This window comes from Calypte anna, chromosome 2, assembly GCF_003957555.1.
Source record: "Calypte anna isolate BGI_N300 chromosome 2, bCalAnn1_v1.p, whole genome shotgun sequence".
NCBI classification, from domain to species: domain Eukaryota; kingdom Metazoa; phylum Chordata; class Aves; order Apodiformes; family Trochilidae; genus Calypte; species Calypte anna.
The window spans coordinates 138134030-138153252 of record NC_044245.1 but is presented as its reverse complement, the minus strand read 5'-3'; the positions used below and the strand labels follow the sequence as shown (position 1 = coordinate 138153252).

General features: G+C 35.8%; 1 protein-coding gene across 1 annotated transcript in view; it reads right to left on the bottom strand.

The window, feature by feature from the left end:
- The window catches only part of COL14A1 (collagen type XIV alpha 1 chain), a 111901-nt gene that overhangs the window by 36887 nt on the left and 55791 nt on the right, over positions 1-19223 (bottom strand). The window contains exons 21-33 of the mRNA XM_030444292.1: positions 18579-18701; positions 17033-17182; positions 16246-16362; positions 14382-14528; positions 12128-12202; positions 10707-10846; positions 9378-9501; positions 8263-8406; positions 5749-5913; positions 4340-4378; positions 3991-4129; positions 1616-1758; positions 579-688 (exon numbers count right to left, since the gene is read on the bottom strand). Coding sequence (XP_030300152.1) covers positions 579-688; positions 1616-1758; positions 3991-4129; positions 4340-4378; positions 5749-5913; positions 8263-8406; positions 9378-9501; positions 10707-10846; positions 12128-12202; positions 14382-14528; positions 16246-16362; positions 17033-17182; positions 18579-18701 — 1616 coding nt within the window. The remainder of the gene's footprint in view (positions 1-578; positions 689-1615; positions 1759-3990; positions 4130-4339; positions 4379-5748; positions 5914-8262; positions 8407-9377; positions 9502-10706; positions 10847-12127; positions 12203-14381; positions 14529-16245; positions 16363-17032; positions 17183-18578; positions 18702-19223) is intronic.

Genomic DNA, 19223 nt, shown 5'->3' with positions numbered 1-19223 from the left:
TCTTGATCCATCAATTAAAAAGAAGTACAGAGAAGTTTAGTTCTGTAAATAATATTAAATTATGTAAATAACAAAAGCACCTTTCATCACAAATATTTCCTAAAGTCCCAGTACTAATATATCTGCTTTTGGAACGAATGTTATGAGTTCTTTAACAGTCACAAAAAGTTCAACATGGCACAGCCCTTAAAATATGTTTTAAAATAACAACTATGGTTAAAAGAATTTTTTTTTTATTTGTTTTGATTTTAAATGACATTTCTAATCCAAACCTTAAAGAGAAAAGCCAATTTATTTCTAAGTTACTTTTCAAGGCAAGTATTTTTAATCAACTCTAAAATACAGGCACAAAGCATGACATGATATTTGATCACATCACCTTCATCATAAAAATTATGATTTGCTTAATGTCAACTCAATATTGCAAAGTGAATTAAGATACTTTGGTAGATGATTCTGCATCTGAAAAATACATGTTTTTTGGCAGCAGTTTACCACATGAAGAACTATTTCAAAACATAAAAAACCCTCCCAAACATTTATTTAGAGTAGGGTTTTTTCTTATTATCATTACAAACCTTATGAAAACTCCCGTAAAATATCTTCCTTATTTCAGGACCTTCAAAAGTCACAGTTTGAAAATCTCCTTTGTAATCATAGTTAAAGAAAGTCAGAGTTTTACCACCATCTGTGTGAAAATTAAAATAAAAGCTGTGTTAGAGGAAGAAAGGGCCTGATATTATTTGAAACATTCAATATTCTATTTAAAAAAGATAATCAAGGATGTAAGATCAAATTTTAGCAAAAGACATTTATAAGTGATACACTGACCTGGAATTATCAAGTTATCTCCAAGAAATCTTTTTCCTGGTTTGACAGGAAGGATGGGCCCAGAGCTGGGAGGCTACCCCACCCATGTCTACCTGGTCCTATTCTCCCCACTAGTTTTATGTAGGAATTGGACAAGAAAATGATGCACAGATCCTCAAGCTAGCTAAATGCCTACTTTTCACCTATTTCAAATTGACATGTCTAAAAAATTCTAGAAAACACAGCAAGATAAGTACTAATAACTCTCTTTTAAAAATGGCACCTATGAGGAACAACAATTATTAGTTGTGGAAGTCAAATCAAATAGAAATTAAGAGTCACATGAGTTAATGTGCCTAGGTTTAAGTCTGCTATCTGCCAGATTTCATTGCTTCTATGCACACTATGCTGTCAACATTATTATAAGATATGATAAGATAGATGTTATTAGAAACAGATTCAGAAAAGTGGAAATTTTAAAAGTAAAACTTTACTTACATTTACTAACATTTTACTTAAAAGTAAAATTTACCCTTACATCAATTTACACGTAGTACAGCTCTTTGGATGTTACTATTATTGCTCCCAGTTTAGAGCAGTTTACTCAAAATTTGACTCTAAGTCCAAATTAAACTCAGTTAAATTAAATCTAGAAACCATCTAAATCTAGAGACAACCACCTTCCAGAGTCAATTAGTTGTTCTGGCAACAGATTAAAACATTGACAATAATAAACTTAGACATGCAATGAATCATTTATAGAGGAAAATAAAAAAAAATCACTGATAAAATATAAAATACATACTATCTAGAATAACTCCAACCAGTGGTTCATATTGTTCATTTAGAATCTCCCAAAGAGCAAAGGGCTCTTGAGGTGTGTCAGGTAGTATACGAAAGAGAAATGTAATGGTGTAATCAGAAGGGAGACCTTCAGGATGTAAATATCTGCAAGAGAAATAATGGATTTTAAACAGAAATATTAAATCTGGTGACTTACTCACCAGAAGTTCACTTAACACACTTTCAGTTACTCTGTTTATTTCTTTGGAAATCAAGACTGAGAAGCAAGTGTTTGAAAAAAGTACTCAACTTGATAATTATCAAAATACTTATGAAGAAATGAGAAATTTTCCCTTGAAATGTACAAAATTTCCTTAATTATTAGGTGGGGTTTTTTTGTTTTGTTTTGTTTCTGGTTTTATTTTTTTATTTGAAGAACAAATCAGAGGTTAGTTTCAAGTAAAGCTGAAATTAATAATATTAAAACCTTTTGAAAAACAGTAACCACTTGCAAGAACTTTGCTATTGACTGGTTTAACAGACAATGAAAACAGAAGTTGCCTGGAAGACCAGTCTCAATAGGCATGTCCTTTGTCATTAAGCCATCACTAATGAATAGAAATCAGGAGTGACAGAGAATGTCACAAGAAGCTTTGTAAACCAGGGGGAGTGTAGTTTGCACATTTCAAAGCCAATATATAAGAAAGTGACATCAAAACAGACCACACATAGAGAAATGCAGTCAATGTTCTACATTGTTTTGCAGAAGAAAGAAGAAATTTATGTTTTATTTTATGCCATTTCCTAGAATTTAATTTAATTTAACCTTTTGTTGTCAAATCCCAAAGTGGGAAATTTGGACAAGTGTCTGAAACAACTGGCTGTACTTTGAAAAATATTAATTAGCCTGATTCCCTAAAATCATAGTAAAGGGATCTGAAAGAAACCTGAAGAATTTTTTAATCCCTTTACTTTTCCCCAATATAATAAATTTCTTTCAAAGTCTTTCTGGTACATGGATGGTATATAGATATGAAACATGTTGGAAAAGGAACTAAATGTGATATACAGTGAATATATTCTGCCTGTAGATAATTGAACATTATGTTGCACTGCACATTTCCCATAGAGAAGAGAGAGAGGAAACTCAATAGCTCCAAGAACAAAGCCTTCCATTCTGATCACTGTACAAAGTGCAAATGAAAGAAAATTCAGTAAGCAGGGTGGGACAAACACAAGTTTTGGGATATACAGAGCTCACATGGGAGAATAACACTAATGACATTCAGTGTGCATTCAGATGGGATGATGACAAACAAGTGGTATTATTCAGACATACCTGTAGATCATTAAGAGAAAGGTATTCTCTCAACCATGAAAAAGAGTGAAAGTCTAATGATGCAGCTGAGGGACAGCTAGAGAAGAGCATATAAAAGCAGTAGATATGATTAGAAAGAAGCAGAAAGGGAAAAAGAAATCAGAAATGCTACTCCCTCGAAATTCCAGTCCATCTAGACCCAGGAGGCATCTAGCATGGAGAAAGCCTCTAGCATGGAGAATGTGAAACAGGTCCAAGGAGTATAGCTCCAACATGAAAGGATAATCACTAAGATGACATCTAACATAAATCTTAAAAGTAGTTTCAGCTAAAAAATACTTTTTGCTTTGATTTTTAATTCAGCTGGGCCATGGCTTTTTTCTCCTGCCAGTTTAGCACAAACTAGGGGGCTGGACTGAGAGGAACCAAACACAACATACACACTGTTCACAGAAGAAATGGAGAATTTCCTTCACTTCCTCTGAGGAATGACTAAGAGTTCAGTGGGAGGTTTCTTCATTTTCTCCTTCATTTTTCTCCCTTCCATCCTTGTCACTGGACTATGCCCTGCCCCTCAGGAAGGTACTAGTTGGTGTTCACACAGGCTTATTCCAACATAAGGCAATAATCTTCCTTTGAGTGGCCATAGATTGAGGAACAGAATGACTGAGGACACCTAAAGCAGGTTCCCACTGACTCAGACTTCAAAGACATTCTGCTCTCTGTGAAACTTCAACCCACTTTCCCCCAGCATCTTTCACAAAATACTACACGCTGGATTCTGACCAGACATATCCTTCACAAAATTGTGTGGTGCTAAACTGGCCCAAGACTCAAACTGGCTTATGTGGGAAACCCAAAAGAACCAGTTGGGTTACTGACTTTTAACCCCAATTTGTATTCTGAGTGAAACTGAGGACTTGGGACACCAAACTCTCTTCCTATTCATTAATGTAATGAAGACATACACTAGCTTCTCTGATTTTTTAAGTGAAAATACTTATCCTTGAAATGAATAATTGTCTGCACTGGACAATCATCTTCATGTAATTTATAAGTATTCATATGTTAATACATACTTGGTAGGCTGGGATACCAGTGCATCCTTGTGCAGTCTGTAGCATGGGTAAACATTAAATGTACCAGGTTCCATTGAAACCCCTTCCACAGCTGAAAACTCCTTTTCAACCAAACCAAACATTTCCATCATTTTAAAACCTGGAAGGCATGAAGATATACATTACATTAATGTAAATTTATACCAAATGACAGGAAACAATAACTTGAGCTGCATCAGAGAGTTTCATATCACCATCTGTTTAACAGCTGTCAGCATAAGGAAAAATTTATTGCCTACTACAGTGAAAAATCAGGTGATGAAAGTGATTCCATAAATCAGGAAGAAAAATGAACAGAAAAATACTGTACCTGCAAAGTTGTTGCCATCTTTAACTACCAATGGGCAGGCTGGAAAAGAAGGAAAGACATATTTAAGGATACAAGAGATGTCCCACTGGATCAGAACAATGATCCATTCAGCCCCAGTACTCTTACCCCTGACAGGAGCAAATCGAAATGCTCAGAATTCACAAGCATCGTAGCAAAGATGTTTATGGGTACATCCTTGTGTGTTTCATATAATATCTCTTTAAAGATCTGATGTCCATGTCTAGTCCTTCTATGAACCTGCTCATGTGGCAACAAATACACTGCCTGATGTGTAAAAAAAAGTATGTCTTACACTGCTTTTAACCAAATACTTCCTAGTTTACTATTTGAGAGCTTCTCTAGCTTAACTCCATCCCAAGCTCAGTTACTTTAGCTGGCATTTTCTGTGCCTTTTCAGACTCCACAGTAGCCTTTATAAACAGGAGACCAGAACTGCACTCAGTATTTTAGATGTGTGCCCATTTAATTTGTTTTATATTTTTGTTCTGACAGGGAAAGAAGTTCACTAATTTCTTCCAGGAAAGGTGACCCAAGAAATCAGTAAGTCTAGATGCAGGGTGTCTAATACGGCACCCCAGGATATTCTTACTTGGAGATCACTTTTGGCAGACAAGCACAACTGACCAGTAATTGCTACTGTTGAGAATTCTCAATCTTCAAAGTTGAAAGCAGAGTATATGATCAAAAATGAAAAATTTATGAGATACAAGCAACATATTTGTGTTCACCAGCTCTGATAACTCAGTTCTATGCACAAGGACTCCTTACAAACAGGAATGAGGAACATCAGCTATATGATGCCTACTTCCTCACTTATATAAGGAAACATATTGAGGGAACACACCTAAAAGCACATAAATTATTGACCTTTAACTATTAAGTGTTGCTCCAGAATGTCCTTCATTAAGAACCTGAAGTGTGGCATTTTCACATATTCCAAAGAGTTTGGGTATGTTTTATGCTTTTTCTTAGCTACAACTCTTCTACTTTCTCTGATAATACAAACATTAATTATTAGCTCTCCATGACTAAATTAACCATGCAATTTGAGTAATAATGAATGTGGCTAACTTACCCTTATGGATGGTTAAACTAGCCTAGCAAGTTAAATATAATCAACTTTTTATCAGTAAATTCTGAACCATCAACAATTTTTGAAATCTGAAATAACTTTTTGACTACTGATTCTGGATCTATAGCAAACAGCCACTAATTGAAGTCACAACACCTTAATTTACTAAGTCTCTCATTAAAATAACATATTATAATATCTGCAGTAAATTTTGTTAAAAAGATCAAGAATACCTCTTAATAGAAAATTAACAGTTACAGAAAAACCCAGTATTTAGCACTTATTTCAGAAAAAAGTAAAAGTTAAAATGGCTAACTTGCTGATGCAGTTTCACAAACAAAAGTGATCAGCTCGTCTTCAATCTTTGTAAAGGCATCGAAGTCATCCACAAAGAAGACATGTCTTTCACTGGGCTTGCTGCCAATATTAACCAACTCTGAATAGTCAGCATCTGCTACTCCAATAGCAAAAAAGCTGAAACCTGTGAAAAAAAAAAAAAAACAAACCACAAAAAGCCAACACACTCTTGTGAGTCATTCATTCAGAGAGTGGAAATACAATATGAACAGAACCATATTAGTACTGGATTTCTTCCTAATTAAATACAAAGATGGAAATTTTATTATTATTCTATGACACAAAACAATTCATAAAATAAATCATAGCATGGTTTGGGAAGGAAGGCATTTTAAAGACCATCTAATTGTAGCCCCTCTGCATGGGCAGGGACATCTTCCACTAGACCAGGTTGCTCAAACGCCCAACTAAGCTATCCTTGAACACTTCCAGGGATGAGGCATCCACAGCTTCCCTGAGCAAACTGTTCCACTGCCTCGCCACCCTCATAGTGAAGAATGTCTTCCTAATGTCTAAACAAAATGTACTCTCTTATACTTTAAAGCCATTACTCCTTTTCCTGTCACTATATGCAATAGAAAGGGATTTTAAAAATCCGCTATAATGGAAATAAATTCTCTCAGAAATTTCTTTTGACTGTCCTTAATCGCTTAATTAAAAAAGCCAATGCTAAAGTCTTTTCTTGACAACATACATGAGCGCTCAGTAGTTTACTTTTAGCATATGTTAAAAGCTTTTCTAATATAATGCTACACTATATCACACACAAAACTATCCACATATCATGTTACAAAACAAAGTAACATGATTACAAACAAAGTTTGTAATTTACTTTGTTACAAAGTAAATAATTTCCTTCAGATCTTTTATTACAGATTTTGTTCAGTTATTACAACCTCCAAGCCACTACTGCCTCATGAGTGAAAACACTGAAATAAATGCATTCTCATTTCACCAGCAACTTACCTTCACTGGCTAACTCTGTTGTATATATTCTGCATGAACATATTTTGAAATTTAAGCCTGACTTCAAAAATTTAAATGAAATGGCTTGTACCCTATATGACTGAGGAGCAGCAAACTACCTAAAGGTCTTTCAACATTTTCCTTTCCATAGAAAATAAAGGAAAACACACTGTCTACATCAGGCTGAGTCTTGTTAATGGACATACTGTTCTTGCATGGCACAGTCCCAAATTTATTCCAGCAGAGCAATATTGCCATTAAGTTTGAATGAAGCCCAAAGGCATTCATCACCTTCTGAGGGCCTTTTAGCACAACAGAACTTATTCATTATAATAACATCTTCATGTCTCATCCAAAATTAGGACCTCTTCACACCAGTCTCAATCACAGATGCAATTCAGTAATTGCTTCAGCCTTTCTGCAGCCTAAGCATAGACCATGCTCAGAAGAAAATGGGATATAAAGTGTTATTTGTTCAAGGTGACACATCCCAATCAGCAACAAAGCCCTTGTCATAAAGTATCTCCTCCCAAAGCCATCACCAGTCTAATAGTTAATAAGGAAACTGCTGCAAGGCTTACTTGACAGTTGAATATTTTTTGTTCAGTTTAAACTTAGACTCCAACTTAATCACAACCATAGGATTTTCTTGACTGCTGCTACTTAAAACAAGTTATGCATGCTCTACTATTTTGTGATCTGATTTTATTCATGATGGCACTGCACTTGGAACCTGACAATAACACAAGCAGGCAGTCAAGCTCAGCAATTCCTTTGGGTTTCAGGAATCAGTAATATACACTGCCAACTTCATAGCTGCTGAAATCTAATTGCAAATTAAAAAACCACAAATGTAATTTCTTCTCAGATCTCTTCACTTTAAAAAGATGTTAATTTTTATCTTCCATCCTTGTTTTGTTCCATGTGGCACACTGTGGCCTTTGGATTTTGATACACCCTCAGTATCAGACATTTCTACAACTATATCAGTTCTTATGCTTAGATTCACAACACTGTGTGGCTGCTTAAGGCTCTAAAACTGGAGGTTTAAATAAAAATTCCTAAAGGCAATTAGTGCAACATGAGAGCAGATCAGTACCAGTAAAACAACACATGAAAGAATTTTCAAAGCACCTCTTGCACAGAAAACAAAACAGTTCAGTTTGCTGCTATTTACAAGACTACACTTCACAGATGACAGCCCAGATTCTCAAGATCAGGTACTCCAAATTATTCATCATGGGAGTAATTCCATTGACTACTACATAAGTTTAACATTGCTGCCAAGATGGAAAATTATAGCATTAATAAAAATAATAATAAAATGTCCAGAAAAAAAAAAAAACCATATCATAATGATATTCTGAGTTTCTTAGCATTTGCTGTTTTCTTTAAACTTGGTAATATTCATGGAGTAAAAGTTACCATTATCTTATGCCAGACTCACATCATTAAAATTAATAAGTAAAAGCAAAATGTGAATAGTTCTTAAAAATATATGTTTTACCATCTAGCTGCATTTCTCTAGAAACTTTGTTCACATCATCCTGTGATCGCCCATCAGTAATGACAACCAAAACCTTTGGAATGCCCCTTCTCATGCCTGCCTCTCCAGTAAACAAGACTTCTCTTGCATGTTTAATGGCTTTGCCTGAAACAGAAAAAATTGACATTATACTTTTACTTTTACATAAATCAAATTTCTACTGGCTTCTCACATCATCTTAGACATCTATAAAAAGAGAAATCCGTTGGGTGCTGAGTAGTCTGTATATTACTGCATTATTAATAGAGATTTAGAAAAGTTTAAGTTTTACCCTAAGCTTTGAAAATTTAGCCATTTGTTTCTTCAGTCCTTGAGGTGAAGTTCAAGAGCATGACGTGTGGGAAAGGGTTAGAGATGATAAAATCTTCCTTTATTGGACTGTAAGGCACAGTCCAGGTAACAACTAAAAGTGCCAAAGTAGCATTTTCTTGAGCAAATGGAAAATGTGTTATTTTGATACTACTGAGACTGGATGCAATGCAGCAGCTGCAAAAAATTTCTATGCAATCTGAGAATAATAAAACATATGGTTTCCAACTAAAACAGATTTTAACCCTTTCATCTGTAATTTCTTGATATCAGAGAGCTATCTCAAGGGATTAATTAAAATGTAACTACATTCAGCCAACAGATATCTTCCCCCAGTCCACATTTACCACTGAAGCTTAACTATCCTGGCTTATAATTAATTCTACATGCTCTGCAAATTCTCTCCCACCTTCTCTCCCTTCCCACTTTTCCACTTGCCAAGCTTTTTGCATTATTCCTCATTCCATCTTGCAAATCCCCAAGTCATCATTCACTTCTGCCTATCTGCCCCTCTCCCTTCCTCTCTGATCCTTGACATCACTGTTGGTCAGAGGGGTGAATACCCAGCAGTAAATGGGTGAAGACTGTAAACAGTGGATTACAAAAGACTCTCAAACTTCACAGACCAACCTTTCCCTTCCAGTGTGCAGAGACCATGTTCCCACTGTTTTTGCACTGCCAGATTCAACCACTTTGCAAATGAGAAAGAAATACTGGACAGAGAGTAGCAGGTAGAAAACCTACATCATAATCATGACATTTCTCACCTGTTTTTGTGTTTCCTCCTTTGTAGGCTATTTGCTGAATCGCTTCCAGAAGAGTCTCTTTTGTTTTGTATGCATTCAATTTAAATTCTGTCCTGGGATCATCACTGAACTGAATTATTGCCACCTGTGCACACAGAAGATGTGTTCTTTACTAAAGCACCACCCAGTATATAAGCAAAAAAGTAAGCGAATCAGCACATTTGAATCAGGGATTTATCTTGTAATTTTTTACATCTTTAAACTGAAGCCAGAAATCTTTTTCTCTTTAAGAAGCTTTCACTAAATAAAATTTAATTTTCCTCTCTGCAGCCTTGGCAACTTCCTAACACATTCTGGTTCCATTTTTCAGCAAACAGGATAAGAAAAGTAATACCCACTTTGGTGAAAGCAGTCTTAATGGAGCCCAGAAGCCAAATCCTAGTTAGCTGCTCACACATGTACAGTGAATCATACACTGAACTGCAGGGACTCCATTCAATCTCCACAAATTAATAGCTGCACATAAATAATTTAAGGACCAATGCTGAAGCTAGTAATAGAAAGATCCAAGAACATATTCTGAAATATTGCCTCTCCCAAATATAATCTACATCAATCCAAACCCTGTGTTTTAATTTTAAATCTCCACAACTCACAAAGCATTTATTGAACTTCATATCCTGTAAGTGGTGTCACTGATTTAGAAGGAGCTATTCACATGCTTAAGCTTGTGCTTGTGCACAAGTTTCTGAAGAACCATAGACTGTATTTTGGGAAAATAGCCATATAGCAAGAAACAGTAAAAACTGCACACTTCAGGGTTTGGACTAGTTAAAAGTAATTTTCTGTGCTATCCCAAACTGCAGGTAAAATTTAGACCATTAATCTATTTGCCAAGAATTTTTTCCAAAGCAGAGTTAAGCACCCCTATTAACAAACTCAGAACAATCACTGGAAATCCTGTATTTTATTTTATAGACTGTAGTTTCTGTAGAGCATGTGATTTTAAGTAAAGGAATTTATCAATCAACTTTTTAGCTTATTTAGAAATAAACACTATAGTGAGTACCAATACAAAAAACATTAATACAGCTTAAGTCATTAGAATGATTTAGATGAGGAAGAAATGATACTTAAGTCTTCATGAAAGCAAAATTCATAATTAATTTCACCATATGGTGTATATAAACGAAGATATTGAAAAAAAAAAAGTTGTCCTAAAGCAGTTTATATTTTCAAAAGAACTGTAAAATTGTGTCAGTTGCTTTTGTATTCATCTAACTTCTGGTGCTAGTATAAAATACCCCGTGTCACGTCCATGCACCCTGCTTCTCTCTAGATGTGCATTACCTGTGTTCCATCAGGACCAATCTTATCCAAAGCTCCAACAGTGCTATAGAGGAAGCTGATTATTTTATTGAAATTGTCATCTCCTATACTCCATGACCCATCCACCAGGAACGCTAGGTCAGCTTTGGCTGCTTTGCACACTGAGAAAGAAAAGCAAGTATTTTGGAATTGAAGCAATGTCTCAACTCCTCATGAAATCTCATAAATCACTTAATAAAATTCAACTGTCATGAAAAGCCCTTGTTTAATGCTTTAACAGACCTGCTGGCATTGACTTCAGTGCAGCTGCAGCACCAGCTGAGCACTCTAAGGGTGAATTGTCTGCACTGACACATCCCTAACACAGAATACACTTCAAGGCCATAATGGCTCTTTAAAACCTGGCTAACCATTTTTATTTAGGTTGTTAAGTCAAATCACACATGAACTTATACAGTCCCAGTCTCCTAGCATGACACAGTAAGCAAGACGAGAGAATGTAGACTGTGGAGGTTCCCAGTAGGAAACAGGTCCCTAGCCTCTGTACTGTCCAATGCTCACCCCTTTTATGTGCACCATTTAGGAGCAGCTCAGGTTTTCTCATCTCATCTTATTCCACCGTGTTCTCATGCAAAATGGCCTGCAGGGCTGTACACCTGCTCTCAGAAGTTGCTCACTCTTTCATGTGAACTGGGAACCTTCAGTGCCCTACAAAATCCAAGTCTATTTACTTGGGAATAGAAACAAACAGCCTCAAAGTAAAGTTACATTTTTCAACATATTTTGTCTTGAAGAAAAATCCAGAGAATGGGACAGGAAGTTATGTACCCATATTTCTCATTTTCTTTTGAATACTCCTTGGATCAAAAAACCACAACAACCCCGTTTGCTGCTGTGCATGCACATACACAAAAGTTTTGGGATTTTTTTTCCCTGTACTTTAAGATTAAATTCACAATCATTCTCAATACATCATTTTGGTGCACCAACTTCAAGCTGATGGACCTGACTCTCAGTCTCCAACACTAATGCTCCCCTCACATAAATGTTTATGAGACTCAGTACAAAGCATTACATGTTCAAATGACACATAGAAGTCTACAGTTCATGAGAAGAGACTGAACATGGCCAATACTTTTCTCTTTGCCTAAAGTAGACATATTTTTAAAATCATGTTGTTTTAGAAGTTAACTAACTCTAGACTGTCTGCTTCAGTTGCAAAATATGTATGATTTGGGAGTTATGGAAAATCTCACACATATTATCCTTCCTTTCTGCAAATTTCAACAATACATAATGATATCAGACTTTTGGCTCATTAAATTTAAGCCAGCTGCCTTAAAAGTGTCACTATAGGAAATGCATTTTGAAATCTGATCCTCATGGCAGAAAAACACTGTGTCAACACTTTAATATTACAAACTCATAAATGCAGCACTTACCCTCTTTTGCAGGAGGAATTGTGGGTGGTGGTGGTGGTGTTGATGGTGTTGTTGGAGCTTGAGTTGGAAATGGTACTGGGCAATAAAAGGAAGGAAAAAGGCTTAAACATTCAGTATGTATTAGCTATATTAAACAGAGCATTTTCTACACATGTCCACATTTAAAATTAATTATCTTTAATCAACTACTTATGCAACTGGAGAGGAATCTAGTGAGTGAGCGCATGGAATGTTTTCCTCTACTGACCACCTGCAAAAGGACAGGACTATTACAGAGCAATTAATGGCTGCAATTCAGAATGATAGAATGATAAAACTGAACTGCTATTGGAACTACCCCTTATGGGTTTCCTCAGTGGCTGCCTTGTTCTTGACATAGTATCCCTAATTCATCTTGTAAAAGGAAAATGTCCTTTTCCTTTCTGACCACAACCAGTTCTAAGTCACAGAATGTATTTCTCTACCCAGCTTAGAAGGAAGACATTAGTCCTGCAATCCAAAATACAGAGACAGCACAAAAGCAAGCCAGTGCCTGCAACCAGAGCAGATCACAGTCTGCTCTCATATAGAATTTCCTGAATTTGGTGGAGGCTTTGTTATGCTTCCAACTAGAAATGCAGTTCTGACCTCAACCCTACAGGACTGTGGCTTTGTTGCCTGCAGAAACTTCCACTATGTTTACTATATACATTTCCTGAGAACTGTCTCATCCTTTTCCTGAAAATAAGCTTTGGGGTGACAGCCTGCCAGAAACCATAATCACAGACTGACAGCTTTGAAGCCACAGGTGATAGAACAGCATTCCTTCAACTAAGATTATGCTTGTTATTTGGTGTAAAATAGGTTTATAGACAATGGATGGAGTTAAATAAACAACTTCAGAAAGACACCTATCTTAGGGAAATATTAGTGCAAACAAGATTTATTACAAGCCTCATGTTCACATCTAAGTTGACTCCCACTGCAGCTGATGAGGGTTCCCCCATTGGCTTCATCAAGTAAATGGACCAAGATTCTGAAACATCTACAAGAAACTAATGCCCAGGAATTCCATGGCTACAGACAGACCAGGGCCAGGCCCATTTATAAATGTTCACAGCTGCAGCAAGATCACTTGAAAGGCAGTTCCTTTCTCTCCTAAGCACCAGAGAGGTACAGGTCAGCCTAAAGAGTGGTTTTCAGGTTTTGATTTTTGTTGTTTTTTCATAGAATCTTTCAGGTTGGAAAAGACCCTTGGGATCATTGAGTCCAACCATCATCCCTACTCAACAAAGTTTTTCCCTAAACCTCATCCCCCAACACCACATCTTTCTTCCAAAGTGATGCAATAGTTTGTCTGCAACACAAATCATCTTTTTCAAATAGACAGGTAGGTCAAGCTATGTTCTTACTTAAGTCTCCTAACACCCTGAACTGCAGAGCACACAAAATCCATTTTTCATAAATGGAGAAGCTTGGCTTTGTCCTTAACTTTTCTGAGAAAGAATCCTAGATAGCTGAGAAGGGGAGAAATGCACCTCAGCAAGTTTTTCCTAGGTGAAACCATAAATGTAGGAGTGTTCACTTGAAAGTCAAAGTTATAAGCTTTATCTGCCTTGAGAGAAGGGTAACAGCATTGTGGCGTATAGTAATATAGTATGGGAAGAAAGGTATCATTGAGATTGAAAATGGGCTTGATAAAAGAAATATAATATTAAAAAGTCCACTCTGTTCTTTCTGTATTTTTTGAACATTTAAAACCAGGATCTTGTTTTAATAAAGAGCTGTGAGCGGGGTTTTTTGCCTAGCTTGTGTTATTGAGAATAACAACTAAAAAGTTGCTTGATTTGTTTTAAAAATACATAAGCAGAATTGGTATCAAGGTCCCAATTAACTGTACAGACTGGTGAAATTTTACTAAATAACAAGAGATGCAGGATACAAAACTTTCCCTGTTTGCTTCATATTTCTAGATTTTTCTTTTTTCAAAGTCACAGATTTTCAGACTATCCTACAGTGGGCCTTTTTATGAAGAGAGTTAAACCATAGTCTGTGTTTCACTGTCATTAAGAAGCCCAGTAGAGTTGCTGAACGTGACTTCACAAGTCATTCACAGCAGTGGTGTAAGAATTCTGCAGCTCTGCATAGGAGTCACAATGTAGCTGAAAAATTTAAAACTCAGCTAAAGTCAACTGAATAGGAATAGCCTATCTGTGGACAAAGAGCAAAACACAAGAAGCAACCAAGCATTACTACTCTGCTCTATTTTACTCACGTGTTGTCTCCATAATGCTTACAGCAGGGCCCTCTATCTCCTGAAGCTGTGTATGAACACTGATTTTATATTGAGTTCCAGGCATCAGCTCGAAGAAACAATGTCTAGATGTCCCTCCACCAAGATTTACTTCTTGCTTTTTCCCATCTGGAATTATAAAAGAAACTATTAAAATGTTCCCCTTACTGTTATATTGAATAATGTAATTTAAATCTGAAAAAAAGAAGGGGACATGATTTATAATTATAATTAATTATAAGACAATAAACTACATGCTGCCTTATTTCTGGAAAGTCAACTCATGCAGAGGTCTCAAACATTTCACAACTAAGTAGTAGCTGAAGAATTTGTCAGACTTATGCTGGAAAAAAGATTAATTTCACCCCATGTACTAGTAATAAAAATCATTAATACTGTCATCAATGGGCTTTGGATGTGGTCCTAAATTATCAGGGTCTAATGAGGAATTCTTGCATTATGTCATTCTACAGTATCCTTTGTCTAAGCCTCTGGTTCTCTGAGTCTGTACTGGTCTTAGTAATTGTCAAAAAGGCTGGAGATATTGTACTCCAGTTTCCACTAGTAACTATTTAACAGTTTGGTTAAAGAATAGCATTGGCAGGGTTCTGAAACTAGTTCTGCTAAATTCGGAATTGGAAAACATATTGACAGTGGAAAAAGCCCCAGGTATTCGAAATAACATACTTTAATAATAAGAAAACCTTCAGCACAATTCCTTACCTGGAGCAAAAAGATGCAAATGATCTCAGATTTTATAAAATATATGCAAAAAATGTGAAACAACAATTCACTGCCAAGGAAAAAACACCTGATGCTTATCAGGAATTGTTACATATTATAAAAATAATTGATAGCTTCCTGAATGAGACACATACACAATCTGACAATCATAACTCTTCATGGTAGATATTAATAAGAAATAATTGCTCACACTTTATCTTGTTCTTGTTCACATTTAGGCTCTTTTATTTTAGTTGGAACAATTTTGGCAATTCTATATGATGCAAACAGAATGTTGGCTAGTTTCCAGATGAGAAAGAAAGCTGTCCTGTCTTGTGCCAGCCAATATCTCTGCTTTCTGAACAGCTTGTCTGTGTTCCAGGCCCTCAAATAAACTGTATTATCATCCATTTGCCATTTCACAGAAAGGTCATTATTTTTTGCAACCAAGTTTGTATTATTTTTCATTATATCTTTGATAGATCCTATTAAATGTTATTAACTGTACTTCTCTCAAGTTATCCAAGCTTTTAATTTGTCACCATTCAAAAGATCACTGATATATACTGGGGATAAAAGTCAGTCTGCACAAACAGAGACTTCTCTGTAACCTCTTCTGGCTACAGCTGAGAATCAGTGAGATGGAAGAGGTTGTAATTCACCTTCCACAAAGTCAGTGCTAAATGTATCAAGGCACCATGTGTTGCCACATAAAAATGTCTCATGTTTATCCTGATGAGAAGCATTATTACAAGTATCAACAGAATGAGAGCAGACAAAACTGGATGCAGTTCTGACTCTGCGAGCACGGTCTAGATTCAATCAGAGCTTCCTTACTATTTCCCTACCTTCCTCTCATGTCCATCCTAATCAAACAGAGCTACCACTGATGATTTATTTACAGTCAGAGATGCATTCAGTTCATCCTTTATCCATCTTCTGTCCCCCACACCAGTAAAAAACTCAGGTAATTACATATCTTGAATGTGTACACAACTCGCTTCTGTCCATCACTTCCAATATTCCAGGAGCCATCCTACACATCTGAATGCACACAATTGCTTGACCCATGCAATTCAATTCTTTGTGTTAGGCTGTAGCTGCAGATCAAAAGATAACTTACCCACAAGAGATTCTATAATTACTCTATATGCAGTAGCATGGCTGTGAAGCTGCCACTGAGCACAGAGACTAGTCATGCGGACTTGATAGGAATCCAGATTTGTTACTCCCAGGTACACTGAAAATTAAACACCAAAAAAAAGAAAAAAAAAAGAAAAAAAATAGATTTAGTCCTCTAATAAGACATACAAGAAAAAAAAATACAGAATTATAGTGAAACACTATGCTAATTAACTTTTAATAAATAATTTCAAACCCTGCTTAGAAAATTATGTCAAAAACCCTAAAACAAAAGGGAAGGGAAAAAAAAAAGTAAATCTTTAGATCAAAAGTTTGGAATGTCAGTTGATTTAGTTAAAACTAAATAATGAACAGTTAAAAATTCAGTTACTACAAATAAATGTAAAAATCATTTCAGCAGCAATACATCTGTCAATATGTAATTCAAAACTGGGCTCTAGAAATATTAGGACTAAATCAGATTATATGTACAGAACTAGAAAAAAAAAAGACTTAATATGTATTTATTGAGAAGATTTACATCTATTACTAGGCAAAATAATTGTACAATAAGTAGTAGCATCTGCTTCATGACCTGTCTTTCTAACAAATAGCTGATGATTTTAAAGCTTGATATATTCTGATGAAAAAAAAAAAGATGCTTTCATTTCAGGAAAGCAATTTTCACACGAATGAGAAAGTCTTCCACATAAAAGTTCATTCAAGGAGCTGCACAAAGCCATAGTTTTAGAGCTTGTAAAATCTGAACAAAATGAAATCATTCTTACAGGTTTTGGCTACGCCTGTTAGGGCATCACTGAAGCCTGTTGAGTATGAAGCAAATACTTTAACACTGTACTCTGTTCCACTGAAGAGATTTAGAATGAGAATGGTATTAATATCATCCCCTACAAAGGTCTCCAAAGATGGACCAGGAACTGCAAAAAAATGACAAAATTTAGATTTAGAGAATAGTTTTTGGATAATCATTTTCTCATCCATTCAATCAGCATGTTAGTTACAACAAATCTCAAGACACATCCAAAATTACAAATGCTCCTAAAGTTACAGCTACATTTTTTTTTGCCCTATTTTTTTTTAACCATACACAAACCCAAAGACATTCCTCTTGTCCCTTGCATGGACAGATGCCATAACACACTTGGAACATTCAGCAGTGGGATTCATTAGGGCAGGGCTAGACCCTGGCATCTGTTAAGACCCTTTTATTCTGCCTCAGTGACTTACTACTGCCCTAAATAGGCAGCCAAAGATCTCCACAGTTTGATGGTGTGCCAGGACCAACAGGGGGGACAGCAGATGCCAGCCAGAAGTACAGTTCCTAAGGGGTTCTTATACAACAGCACCATTTAACACTGTGCAAAAATGATAATGAAAATAGAAAAGAATAAAACTTGCCCAAATCAGAACTGCAAACATCTCCTTTGTTACCTCTCAGTTATTCTCCATGCACTTCACAAACCAGGCAACAGTATTGTCTTTGGACAGTATTCTAGCACCTCCATAGTTATTCATTTGGGTTTCACTCTTTAAACTTTACTTTTTAAAATAAATTTTAAGACGTTTGAGTGCCTTTTCTAACTGCATTGTGGAGATGGGAAAAAGAATGTAGAACAGACAAAATGGGCAATGAAAAGGGAGGTGTAGAAAGTCAAGTAAACGAAAGCTTTATTTGCATTGTGAGGGGAAGCAAGTTGAACAGGACAACACAGAGGAGAGGAACAGGAAGAGTGCAAAAGTAGTCTCTGAAATAGGAAGAGTCATGGTAAAATTACATAAAATTACAGAAAACATGGATTTGGTGTGCCTGAAATGGCAAGAGTGTTGGCAGTCAGATTGCTGCCTACACCTACCTAAAAGGGAAAGGGTAGAAAAGATGGAGAAGGGATCTTTTCTGAAGCAAAAAGGGAGATGGTGATAGGAAACACAAAATTTGCAACATTGGAAATTTTTATTACAACTAAACAGTTTCCCAGTGAGAGTAGTCAAAAACTGGAACAGATATTTAGAGAGCTTTTGAAAGCTCCGTCCTAAAAGATACTACAAACACAGCTAGACAAGGTCCAGTAAAACCTCTTCCAAGTTGGTACTGTTTTGATCAGGGAGTTGGGCCAGATGAACTTCAAAAATCACTTCAACCTGTGTCACTCTGTAGCTATGAAATTTTCATAATAAAAATTTGAGACACTAAGTTAATAGCACTTTCAAGGCTGTAATTGCAACTGTTAAAGTACAAAATTCAGCAGAATATTTTATCAAGAGACTGTACAGTCAAAAACAAATGACCGAACAAAAAACAGTTTAAAAACTCACTGTTGACAGGTTTGTAGACTATTCTGTAACCCATGGTGGGTGATGGAGGGGCATCCCAACTGATGCGTATTCTGTTGTACCATTCATCCGAGACACGTAAATTTCTAGGGGCAGACAGGGGTACTAAAAGGAAATCAAACTGAATTTTAAGAAGTTTCTCTCATACAAGTTCATGCACAAAACTCAAGACACAGACATGTAAATAGTGCAATACCCAGCACTCTCAGATTTACAGGTAAAATTGTCAGGATGAAAGCCTTTAATCAAATTCATCCTTGGCATGACATCAGTGGATTAATGTTGATATATTTAAGAAAGTTATACCAACTTAAAGTAAGGGTTAATTAGAAACTTTTTTCAGCATACAATCAATCTTCAAATTAATTCCCAACTTTGTCCCTAAGACAATTTAGAGATAATTATCTTTGATTTATAGTTCCTTTCAAACCAAGTGCACTGAAGTTTTGAATGTATAAATCATGCTCTTGTGAACATTTAATGCTTTGAAATGGAATCAAAGGAATTATTTCCTAGTGATTTAAGTGTCTACACTAATAGAACTTCAATTTGGCAGAAGTTATGTAAAATAGGAAAATAATTTTAAAAAACTACTATCATGACTAGAAGAGCACTTTGAGACTATTT